We start from the raw sequence: 13182 nt of genomic DNA, 5'->3' as shown, positions 1-13182 counted from the left end.
GGGATGTTATAGCATGTTGTGTCCTGTGTTGTAAATTGTGTACTGCTGCTTTAACATTACATATGCATAGCCAGCCTTTGGGTTCCTCCCCAAACAACACTAGATGCAAGCGCAAGAAGTTAGGCTGCTGAAGCCAGGCTAGAGAGAGCAGATTGCTCACTGCCTCCAGTTAATAAAGTATTTGCTCTTTGAGAAACTTTACCTGTGAGTCTGCCTGTTCCTTCCAATGTTCCTGCTGCCAAGGCCTGTTTACTAAAAGTAACTGGGGGTTACCATGGTGTTGCCAAGCAACGGCAGCCAGCGTTCCTACCGGTGAGCCAGTTGTCAAACCGAGGGAGCAGTATCCTCTTCTTTGAAATGCAATGAATAACGGTAACAACTTATTTATCAACTGCAATTTCACAGTACTGTATTAGCTGGCCATATGTAACCAAATTAGATACCTATCTATTGTAACAGTAACTATCAGCAAAGACGTTTGCCATTCAGAGGTTCACATAGGACAGATGGTGATATGTTTTTAATCAGCTTTACTGAGAGCTAAAAGGAGCCGCGTGAAATGGACAAAAGGGGTAAGACACACAGTGATATGCAAACTTAAATTATATCTTTTATTTCTTATATAGAAAGTTGAGGTGCACTTTACGTTTCCCATGCATGTGTCTTTGGGATTGAGCTATAATGAACGAGCAGGCAACCGGGGTGGTTGGAATAGTGGGACATTCTGCGTACTCTGATATAGAGCTGGTTAGTGTTTAGCTGACACTGTCTAGGTTAAATGGAGAACTGCATGGCTGATATACACGTGGGAGGGTTTTCGTGTGTGACATTCTGGGCTTTTTGAAAAACATTTCAGAATCCCATATGTTTGCGTGTTTTGGTAAAATACATGATTATGTTTTTCAATATTGTAATATTTTTAAGGAATTGTAGGGATTTGTTTTGACTGTTTGTTTTTCTTAACCATAATAGATCTGGTATTTGACTTCCAATATTCACTTGAAACATCCAGTAGGCCCAGCCTTCTGATGCTTACTCAGACCGAACTGCCATTGACTTTGGTCGTGGTTAACGTATGTGGGAGTTCTGTCTGAGTGAGGATTTCAGGTTTGGGCCCACTGACTTGGAGCCAAAAACAGAATTTGGCCTTTACTGTTTCTAAGGTAGCATATTAAATGACAAGCTATGTGGCATGTCTGTTTGACTGTTTTATGTTGATTTTACAGCTGCTAGTTTATTCCTGTCTCTGTTATTGGCCAGAAGAATATAAGCATCCTCCAAGACTGCAAACTGGACCATGGCTTTCGAAAATGAACCCCTGTATCTTTTATAAAGAGTGCCTCTTGAGGACATTGCCGAAGACATGGACGTAATTACTGATTTAGGGATGCTTTATCAGGAAGAGACTTTTTTGTAAACATGAATTTCCTGGCTCTTTCCTTGAGCTGTGGTTTCCTGCTTCATGCCATTGAAACAATAATCTTAGCTTATTGCATTTTCTCCTTACCATTGGTGAGCTCACAGGGGTACTTTCCAAGGCTAGAAAATGTAGGAGCTTTCAAGAATGTGTCTGTTGTGCCAACTCAAGCAACCTGTGGGCTGCCACGTCAAAGTACTTTTTGTCATAGTTCTGCTTTCACAAGTCTTCAGTCCTGCACCCAACGGTTTTGCATTCAGGAATGTCCATATAGATCTTTGCCTGCATCCTATACTGCACTTCTCTCAGTAGGCCTTGGCACCTGTATCACAGAAGACAGGAATGATTTGCATCCAGGATCTACCAGCAATTCTACCAGTTTTATTTTTCATGATCATAAGGATTGTTTTTCTACTCCCCGCTCACAGAAGCTCACAGCTTCATTTACTTTAACTGTGTGGTTGAAACCTGAGCAAGAAGATGTAATGTAAGTAGTGTTGCAGGTATTTACTTTCATGGTGTTCTTAAAAAAAATTAGTCAAACTAGTCAGAGTAGCTCTTTGTGTGCTATTTAAAACAAAAAGAAAAAAAGATTAAAAAAGATGTACAGTCAGATCAGCAGCTTCTATCTCTATAAATATTAAGACAAATAGTGTATGTTTCTGTAGTGCTTATAACTCAGATAAGGAGTCCCATTAATTTCTTTGGAACTCTTCCTATACAGACCATATTCTTTTTTTTAGTTAAACATATGTGATCCTAATATATATTAATAATTTAAAGGTGACTTAAAAGAATTATTTTAAAATGGCTTTGTTTCCTTTTTTTGAAGGAAAGAGGTGACCTACATTTTGTTTTTAAAAAGTATCCTCTACTCCTTTCCCCACCCCCCCAGTGTGAGAATTAGAGTCTGATTTCCCAGGTTCTGCTGGAGGACACCTTCTCTGTATTTAATAATCCATATTCAGCTATGGAAGGCTTTGAGCCTTTAACAGAGACTTCTTTTATTCAAAATATTAGTGCCAAATAAATGTTAACACAAAATTAAACTTTTGAAGGTTTTTACTAATAATTGCTTCCTCTCACAATTGCTTAAATTTCATTATCCTGGAAAACATGACATCATTATATTAGTTCTCTCATCAGCCTGTCAGCCATCATAGAGTCTGTATGTAATATAAATACAAAGGCGGAAAAAACCCTTTCAGATAGTTTTTATCTATTAAAAATGAGAACAAATGAATAATGCATTTATAAAATCCTAATTACAAGCTGTAGGCTGCACACCATCATCCTGAGGTTCTGAGATTCACAAAAGTTATGTGAAGAAGTTCTGTGAGGCACTGGTCTGTCACATAATTTTGTCTTCATGACTGGAAACTTCATAGTTTCATAGTTATAAAGATAGTATCTTCTGCCCTAAATGATATTCCTCTTAAAGAAGTAATTCAGGTGCTGGTTCAACACACCCACCACTTAGGCAGCTGCATAAATTTTAAGCATCTGATCAGTTCTATTAATTTTCTTGAAAGACACACTTTGCCTGTGTGCCTACATGGCACGATCCAGTAGCATGCAGAAGTATCTAAGCCAGCTCAGGTACTGGAAATAGTAAAATGTGCATCTGCAGCTATACTGTTAGCTAACTCATTCATAGGTAACTCTGGGCTCTTGCTTTGTGCCTTGTAGACACACCGTCAATGTATCGTTGGCACTCCACATACGGAAACAGAGATACGCATCTGCTTAAATTTTAAGCACATCCCTAAGTGCTTTTCTGGCTTTTTCAGAGCTACCTTAGATACCCACACAGCACAGCATTGTGCTTTGCAGACATACCCTGAACTGACTTGAGTGTTTGTATGTAATTAATGATTTGCTCAATGTTAAGCATGTACATAGGTCTTTTGACTCAGAAAAGTACATGTGTTAATGGCTACAGACCATTTCTGATTCTTAGTTGAATTGTTCTAAATGCTATGTTCTCCTTGTACAAGCATAAATAACTATACTATGTGCATATTCATTCTTGGTTGTAGAGCAGTGATTTTCAACCTTTTTTTAGAGAGGCAGGGCACCTCTCTTTTCTGAATTTCGTAGCACCCCAGTTGAGAACTATTGTTGTAAAGTCTCCAGGTGAAACTGCTCTGCATCTCTCTGTTTCCAGGAGGGGTGTGGGGAGCTGGACCTGGAAGTGACTGTGACAGGAATGGGTGTAAATAAACCTCCTCCTGCTGCAGATGTGTCCTGGTCTGGTTCTGCATGCCCCTCCCAAAACAGATCTGCGTGGGACAGTTTCACTTGGCTGTGGTGGCAGTGGCAGCAGTGACGTCTTTGAAAGGATCTCACGACAGCCCAGGGTGTAACATCATCCTCGCTGAGAACTGCTGCTGTAGATTATCATGGAAACTTACACCTTAAAACGCCCCATTTTTAAGTTCTTATTCAGTGCTCATAATTGATGCAACAGCTTCCCTGATATGTGACTTTTTTCTCTTGCCTTGAGCAGGGGGCTGGACTAGATGACTTCACGAGGTCCCTTTGAGCCCTAGTTTCCTATCTATGATACTATGATATTGCTGTACCTCAGAGTTTAGAAGGAACAGTGTTAGGGCCCAGTCCTGAAACAACTTGAGCAGTACTGATGACTTGCAGGGTGGATCACATGAAAGGTACTCTATTACCGTATTTACTCAAATACAAGATGAAGTTTTTCCTCCCAATTGGCAAGGAGAAAAAAGGCTCCTCGTCTTATGAGTGCATACAAGGAAATCTCACTAAATAGTGTCTATCATTTAACTTCTGCCAAAAAAGCATGTGCTCAGCAATGGAAACCAACTACAAAGTGAATTAGATGCGGCCCTCACTGAGCATGACTAAAACATCTGTCCCACTTTGGGCAAATATACTGATGGACACCCTTTTTTGTGTGACCCTTAAAAAATGGCAGTTGCTCCCCTAGAAGGGAACAAGCACCAGGCCTGGGATACTGCATACCAGGCCAGCACTTGGACAGGCCAGAGCAAGCTCCAGTACCCTCTCTGGTGCCAAAAATGCTGAAGGCAAGCTACCACAAGGGCTAATTCCAACTACATAGTTGAACTGGCAGGGAAAATACCATGATTTCAGTCTTTTGGATAAGATCAAGTGAGCCTGGGGGTATCTGAACCCTAAGGTCTCTGGGTCTGGGGCTTGTATGTAGGATGCCTGCTTGGATTTGGGGAGTATCCAAGCCCCAGACTGTTGGGTCTGGGAAGGGGAATACTTGCCTGATGGTAGAGCTCTGCTCAGTCAAATTTTGGAACTTGACTATAGGGCTCTGCCCAATTGAATCTGGGACTGATTTGGTCCTTGAAATGAAATATATATGTAAAAAAGTTTATAATAGATTTTATAGTGCTGCTTAAAATTCTGTTCATGAAATACTTGTGCTAAAACTTAGCCATTTAAAAAAAAGAAACATGCATCAGTTCTGGATAAACTAAGTACATGGGTGCTATATGCAAATTGCCACCAACATGTTTAATTTCAAGGTTATTGTTTTCAATTTTGTTCCTTGCTTCTGTGTGCTCAGGGAAAGCAGGGTCTGACAGTAAGGAGAGGGGAAAGGGGCTGCCAGGGGAAAAAGTTGTGGGGAACAGAGAGCAAAGGGCTACCTGATCTTCCAGACTTATTTTCTCTGCTGTAGCAGTAGGAGGTGGATAAATTCAAAGCAAACTTCCAATAATTAGATTCTATGCATGGAAAATTATAACAAATTTATAAGTTTTCCTTATATAGAATATAACTATTATTATACCTCTTATAATCAGAATTGTCTCCTGTTCAAGTAAGTATGGTATGTACCACTACTAGTGTCCATTGAATGAAACAAATTAGTTTTCCTTCCTTCACAGAAGGAATGCAGCATTCAATTTGGGAGGGGTGGGGAGGATGCAGTAGCACACCATGGGAAGAAGTGGCAGTAGTAGCAGCACCAAGAGCTCAGGGCACCAGGTGCATTTGACTAGTCAATATGAAGGGCACAGTTTGGCACTGGCAGGGGGAGGTCAGTACATATGCATGCATATTAGGCTGGTAGACCAGAGCTGATTACAAACTTGGAACAAAAGCTCAGCGCACCATCAGGAGCAGGGATGGAGGGGATGCTTGGAGTATCATGCACAGATACACACAGTAGATCAGCCAGATCGGACAGAAAACTCGTCAGCTACACAGTGCCACACAAATTGGCACTGTTTGACTCAACAGACAGGTAGGCACCACACAGAGACCATCATTGCAAGAGCAGGCTGAGGGAGCTATGCTTTTTTCTTTTTATACTGGCTGTGTAGTGAGCCTTTTAACAGCAGTTGGATTTGCCAAGTGGCCTATGTCTTGCAGACTGTTATAACTGTCTGTATTACAGGAAAACTATCACAGGGCCATAGGGAGATTCTCCACACCATGCTTGCCGGCTAGCATGGTGTGGAGGGAGATGCACCAAAGTGAGAGACATCCTGACCATGGCTTTGCACTTCTGCTTTACATCATTAAGGAGAAAGGCAAGTATCAATTGCCCATTTTGCAATCAAGTTAACTAAAAGTTAAACAGGACACTGCAACCATTGGTAGCAGATATAAAGAGCCCACATCTCATTCTCTTTGTTGTTTTGCGCTCTTTGAATTTGTCTTAGCTATATGCTTGCCATGCTGGTTTTAAAGTGCTCGGACTACTCAACAGAACTCGGTTCTAGAGAAGAGACTAAAATCTGTTATCAGTATTCCACCTTTGTCTCCAGTAGTGCAATATTTCTCTTTAGGGGCTGGCCCACACAAGAGAATTACAAGCTTCCTCTGCAGTGAGTGCCTTCTTCAGCTTGAGTGGTGAAGGTCTGAGCTACAGATCTAAGAGTCTTGAGTTCCTACACTTGTGAATCATGTACTTCGAGGAGAAGGGGAAGACTAATTAAAAGAAAACAAGGAGCATTTGTTCTTTTACTGCCTCTTCCAAAACCTTCCTGGATTTGGTTCACTGCAAAGCTCCTTTGTAAAGCAAACCTGTGAAGAGAATGAAATACCATTACATGTGCATTTTTCTAATTCAGGCAGAAGGCAAGGTAGGGTAGCACAGACTAACCTCAACTTCCACCCTGCCTTGCCTTCAACTATCTATTTATTAATTCTGCAGTTTTAATGTATTCTCAATGAAGGTTTGGGGAATGCAGTGTATATTTATAGGTATCCCTTTTAAGTTAGCACTTATTATAGGGACTGAAGGAAGTAAGGGAATTGCAACACAGCATTGCACAGCTTAATCAGGTTTGCTTTGTGAACCCATTTAATTTGTGACCCAATAGTTGTCTTAAATCCTTTTCCTCTGTAAAGACAACAAGAAGCCCTATTTCCCTGATATATTCTCTTTTCTCATCTCTGTCCTCCCACTTATGTCCAGCTCCCCCCGCTGCCAGCTGTATACACAGGTGACAGGTGTGTTATCCAAGAATTTCACAAGCAGAAAGCAGCTATGCAGTATGTGTTACCAGAAAGTCAGATCTTCACAAAGAAAGTCTGGTCCCATTTACAATACAAAACACCGCAGTTCAATGCAGAATGTCCACATTGCAGAGTCCCATTCTTAATGACTGTTCCTAATCGGAACTGATACTCTTGTTTCACCTTTATTGACATCATTTCTCTCTCTCTCGGACAGGCCCTCCTAATTAGCTCCCCCCCTCGTTTTCACTTCTGTGGCTTTATGAAAGTGCAGTCCATGAAGGTCACTTCGCTCCTTAAAGTCATGACACCTGTGGGGGATAAAAAATGTGGGGGGTATTTATTTTAGATAAGTAAAATAAACAAAACCTGGATTATCCAATTATTGTTTATCCAGGAAGTGGGTAAATCCAGTTCCTAAATATTTTGCTACTTAGCTGTGCCTTCCCTCACATTTATTATCTGCCAAAACTAGCATGTTTACAAGCAAACAAAATATTGAGAAGTCCAATCAACAATATATTAAGAAATGTGCTTTTAGTAAGCTTGGAAAATAGAAGCCTGTGTTTGGCAAATAAGTTCATTTGAAAATATCCCTGAGGGCTAAAGTGGGTGACAGAAAAAAATCCATTTATTTTTTTCCCTTGGATTTAAATGCGAGTCAGTTAATCATGAAGGTACCTTTTATCAATGAGTTTAGCTTCTCTGATACTTTTTTCCCCTCTGTGTATGTGACATCTTGTGGGGACACAAGAAAGGAATAAAGTTTTAAAGGACAAATAACTACAGCGTAGTATAAAATCAGAATCTGCTCAGAGTGATCTGAGACCAGTATATTATGTGTTGGTCACTGGGCACATTAACATGTGCTACTGGTGGAATAGTAATAAACTCCAGCACAGTTCATGCCAAAGTTTATTGCTCCTGGGTGCAGCGTTTCCCTGTGCACCCAGCGCTGCAGTACGTGTAGCTGGGATGGAACAGCCCCGGCTAGCAGGGGACCCCAGGGATCAGCCTGCCAGCCCAGGGCTGCTCTGTCCTGGCCCAACTTGCTGTGGAGGGGCTGGCTGGGGCATGAGGGTGCTTCAGTGCAGGGCTAGCCAGCAAGCAGCCCCTGCACCAAAGCACCCTTGTGCCTCAGCCAGCCCTGTCGTCATCTATGCGTGTGTTGGGCAGTACTATCCTATGACAGCGTTTATTAGTTTACTACGGCCTAATAGGGCTGCACGTGTAGATGCTGAGGCTTTACTGTGGAGCTAATTAGTCAGCTCTGCAGTAAATGTCTCATGTAGATGTGCCTGTTGGCTTCAAACAGGCATTCATTTCTGGCAGGGACAACTTTTGAGAAATTTCCTCAACTAGAAATCACTCTGGGAGAGGGAGCAGTGTGAGTGTTCAGCCTATACCTGCCCTCTTTTCCCTGCTCTCTGTACCTTCTGCAGACCCATGATAGGTCTGGGGAAGGGGTGGGGAGCACTCTAGTCTTCGGGGACTGGAGTAGAAGGACAACATCCCTCTCACCCTCCGTTTCTCAGACCAGGGTCCCCTGCAGGGTTGTGGGCATGGGATTTGAAGGAGGGGGGAGCTTTCCTCTGTGTGGCACTTTAAGAGCCATGCTGCATAGCACCACATACGAGTCTGCAGCACCGGCGTTGAAGTGCTGAGCAGGGGAGAAGACTCTCCCTCTTCCTCCCTGCCCCAACCATGTGGTACTTCAGAGCTTGTCCCTGTAGCCCTGTGTGGGGGTGTAGGTGCAGTGCTCTGCATCTGCTGCATGAGGGTGGTCTACAAGCATTTGTTCTTGCTGGAGCTGTGCTTTTCAACCTGTGGTCTGTGGACCCCAAGAGGTCCACAGGCTGTCTAAGAGCTCCAAAAAAAAAATGACTATGATCAATCAAAAGTATGCAAATACCCACATTAACAATTTGGAAGGGGTCCACACTTTCACTCAAAATTTCCAAAGGGGTCTTCACGTCCATTTGAAATTTTAGGGGTCCACAAATGAAGAAAAAGGTTGAGAATGAGTGTGTTAGAGAAACTCTTTCTCAAGGGAGATATTCCACATTGACATTTGGAAGATTTTCTTCTAGAAGGGGCATGTTTCCCTTAGGAGAAATGGAATGAATGGTGATTGACCCAGTATAAATGTGATGCCTATATAATATATGACTTCTGTTACAGCAAGCCCTGATTTACACTAAATTAGATGAGAGCAGAATCTGGCTCTTCATATGTATTTGGGAGACTTGGAGACTATGTAGGGTGGCTCAGAAGACTGACAATGAAATGCAGGGTTTTCCAACTTGAGGGTGTCAACTCAGTAGAGACTGAACTATGCTAGTTCTTGATGGTTCTTTCTGTAGGCTGTTTATGCTGTGTAGCTTCAAACAACATGTCAATGAGCTTAATGAAACTACTGGGAAAACCAGCTATGTGAAAGGAGTTGGTGTGGCCTCACTTTAGTTCCTTATCCATAAGTATCCACATAGTATTTGGCACTAACTCAAAGCCAGAATGAAAGGCCTGAGGGTTGACTGAAGAAACATCTTGCTACTTAGTTAGTTCCTCTAGATTGGGGTGCACCAACTGGACAGCATGGCAGAATCGCACATTGCTGTGTGGATTTTCTGTGAAAACAGGAGTCCTGCTGTCTCGAGAACCTGTTACCCTGTCACCACTCGTGAAATTATAGTTGCTTTGTTAAAATAAAAATGTTAGTGTCCAGTGCCTCATCAGGAAACAGTCTGTTGCATAGCATTGTGCAACAAAGAAACTCATGAGCCAGAAGTTTAACTATTAGTTTTACAGGCTGTGGGCCCCCATCCTGTTTTCTGTCATTGATTCTTGAAGAATGATGATCAGAGGGAGGAGAGTAAGTTGTAAATAAAGGTCCTTTTTCAAATTAAAAGTTCAAGCGAATCATTTTTTGCTGTAAGCTTAGCACATCCTTTGATTTTTCTGTCACTGAACATTATCTCAGAGTTGTATTTTTAACATTTATTTTAATGCAGTCTTGTTAGCATCACTTTGACACAAAATGCTGCTGATGTGTATATGTATATATGTCTGCTTCTGACCTTATGTTGTTTTTTTTGTGGTTATTTCCAAAGGTGTGTGATAGAAAAGGCTGCTGATGGACAGACTGTGTTCAAACTCACGATCTCTGAGAAAGAGACCGTGTTTTATTATCGCACAGTAAATGGTTTGCAGCCACCAATAAAAGTAATGACATTGGGGAGAATTCTTGTGAAGAAATGGATTCATCTTAGTGTACAGGTGAGTGAAGTAAAAAAACATTTACTAGAAGGTTAAATACAAAAATCATGTAAGAGTAGCATATCTGCACCGAAGATATGGGAACAATATTAATAAATTAACACTGGTAAATGTTAGGTTCAAGTTCCACGTGGGGGAATTGAGGGCCAGATTTTGAAATAGTCACTGTAAAGACACATTGTGGTATAGAGATTAGTCACAGGTGCACACAGCCAGATGAGGAAACAGAACTAAAAGTTACTTGTTCAACCCAAAAGCATGATCCTCTAACACTTAAGGTAAAGGACAACTTTTTTTGGATACATATACCTTATGTGTGGAAACGGTGAACTTGCAGCTGAGAAACAAGCCTGGCCCACTTGCTTCCACCCTGTAAATTATAACATCTTGAAAAATATTGTGTAGATATATTTTATATTTTGGAGTCTTCCAAGGGACCCTTTAAGGATTTCTGCCTCAGGCATGCTCCTGAGAGTGGCATTGGGTGTTTCCAACACTACTCTAATAGTCATGCTTTTTTCAGCATGCAGCACTTACTTCTGAAAGGCAAGTTTCTATTCCAATACATGCACAAAGCTGACAATCCCAGCTTAAGATATGTAGGTGCTTTGAGTATTCCTATTGCTTCAAAGGAACTCCTATAATTATAGTTTGTGAAGGTAACCATGTGCAGGAGTCAGTGCAGCATCAGGATCAAAACAGACGTGTTACAGCACTATGAAACTGTGTGCATGTCTACACAAGACTTTTACTGTGGAGCCAACTAATTGACTCCTCAGTAAAACATCACTGTCTACTGCCTAATAAGTTGCAATAGACTAATAAACGCTGCCGCAGGGAAGTCTGGCTAAACACAAATAGTATCTTGTGGTGGTGTTTCATGATGGGGCTGCCTGGGAGATGAGAGTGCTTCAGTGAGGGGGCTGCTGCATTGGAGCACCCTTGCACCCCAGCTAGCTGCTCTGCAGCATGTTGAGCTGGGTTGGAGCAGCCCTGGCCTGGCGGGGATCTGGGGGGTCAGCCTGTCAGCCCAGGGTTGCTCTCATGGGGCCCACCACATACTGTGGAGCAACTGGCACCAGGATGCTTCAGTGCAGAAGCTGTCTGCAGACTAGGCCCACACTGAAGCACCCACATGCCTTACCCTGTCCCTCCATAGTGTACGGAGCCTGGTCAGAGCAGCCCTGGCTTGGTAGGCTGAACCCCTGAGCCTCATTCAAGCCCAGGCTGCTTTGACCTGGCTTTGGCTCGATGTGCTGTACACGAACAAAGATGTGCCCTGTATGTCCACTCTGTATTGAATGGTATTGTATGTCCTACACAATATTGAGTTAAATATGCCACACACAATTATAAAAATGCACTCCATGCATCTTAAAAGTTAGCTTTCCCCTTGGCATGTCAGCTTTTTAATAATTATCCACTGAGAATCAAACAGAACTGGCTTTATATTAAAAGCTAAATTGTATTTACAAAAATCATTAAACAAATAAAGAAGAAATTAAAATACTTTCAGTTATTTGCGTGTCTCACAAGTCCCAACAGATAAACTGTTAAATTCTGTTTGCAAGCCAAGTTTACCCAATAATTAAAACCACCAATTATTAGGTATTGAAATGTTTACCTTCTCTTTCATTCATTTCTTTTGTCTGGTCTGTTTAAACTTACTTGGTTTACAGCACAATCAAAACTATTTTCTCTACTTTTTTTGCAACTGATAAATGGTATTGACTGTGATTTGGGCATTTTAGTGCTGATCTTGTCACTCTCAGAAATATCCAAGCTGTCCTCTTAATTTTTTTTTGCAGTTGTCTTTTTTCCCAGGATAGCAGCATGCTGGTGTGAATAAGTTTTTGGCTGTTGTATTAAAAGAGTGACCTTAAGGTAGAACTAATGAACTTTACACCTCAGACACTCAGAGGGTGCTACATTACTGCTGATGTTGTCAGCCACATTTTGTATAAGCCTCAGAAGCTGCTAAAGGATGGGATAGCAAAGTGAAGAGCAAAGGGGCAAGATGTTTTATGAAAATGTTTCAAATTGAATAACACCCCTCTCCCCAGTTTAGGTCTTTGTTTCTTCTGGGCAGAGCCCTCTCAAATGCACTTGTAGCAATGCAGCCTTTTCTGCCCTCATTTTTAATGAAGAGTTGCAGCCTGTGAAGATCTTTGGAGACTGTAGCTTCAGTCCGGTGTCAGGTTGCTGAGATCAGGAGATAATCCTGATAGTTCTCAGCAATCTGATAAAAAGCACTATTTGCTACACAAATGATCAGTCTCAGGTGCCTGTGCAAAAAAGATTAAATAATATTAATAGGGAAGAGACTTTGTTAATATATTTATTAAACCAATGACAATATGCAGCAGGGCCTGGATGTTTCCAGAAATCTTAGCTGATTCAAGCCTTGTTCTCAGTACAAAGTAGGCATGGGCAGGCTCTGTGAGGGAGAGGACAGGCAGCACAGTGGGAGATCGGGCATACAAGAGTAAGCAGAGCACCAGATTGGGCAGGGGAAGGAGATCATAGTGGACCTTGGGCGAGGATTCTGGGCTAATTTGTGGCATGCTTGCCAAAGTGGTAGACCCTCACTATTCTAAGTAATAGAAAACTACAAATTGTGTTATGTTAAATTGGATTTTAACTCAAGTTAAGAACATATCTTTGTTTTGTAGAGAAGACAGGTCCTAGGACTGATTTTAGTGTTTATTCATGTAGAAAAAAATGGATTCATTCCCCCACCCAACTTAAGTGTTAAGGTGTTTATTATGCATTGCAATGCTCACCCACTATCTATTAGGCCTGTGCAAAGTGGCTAGTGTTCCCTTCGGATTCGGCATTTTGGGGGAGAGCGATTCAATTCGGTGATTTGAATCGCTGTCCCGAATCGATTTGGCCTAATTTGATTTAGAGATTTGGCTGCTGCCTAATTTCTGAATCAGCCAGGCCCATCCCCTACCCGCTCTCCCAGCCCTGGCAATGGCTGCCCCTCCCACCCCAGCTCCTGGCACTTTAAA

At 41.8% G+C, this 13182-nt stretch overlaps 1 protein-coding gene across 1 annotated transcript in view; it reads left to right on the top strand.

The window, feature by feature from the left end:
• Positions 1 to 1273: 1273 nt before the first annotated feature.
• Positions 1274 to 13182, top strand: part of USH2A (usherin) — a 652515-nt gene continuing 640606 nt past the window's right edge. The window contains exons 1-2 of the mRNA XM_019549473.1: positions 1274 to 1904; positions 10003 to 10168. Of these exons, the coding sequence (XP_019405018.1) occupies positions 1420 to 1904; positions 10003 to 10168 (651 nt within the window). The 5' untranslated portion in view covers positions 1274 to 1419. The remainder of the gene's footprint in view (positions 1905 to 10002; positions 10169 to 13182) is intronic.

This window comes from Crocodylus porosus, unplaced genomic scaffold (genome assembly GCF_001723895.1).
Source record: "Crocodylus porosus isolate Cpor-Errol unplaced genomic scaffold, CroPor_comp1, whole genome shotgun sequence".
NCBI lineage: Eukaryota > Metazoa > Chordata > Crocodylia > Crocodylidae > Crocodylus > Crocodylus porosus.
This window is presented reverse-complemented; position numbering and strand designations above follow the sequence as displayed.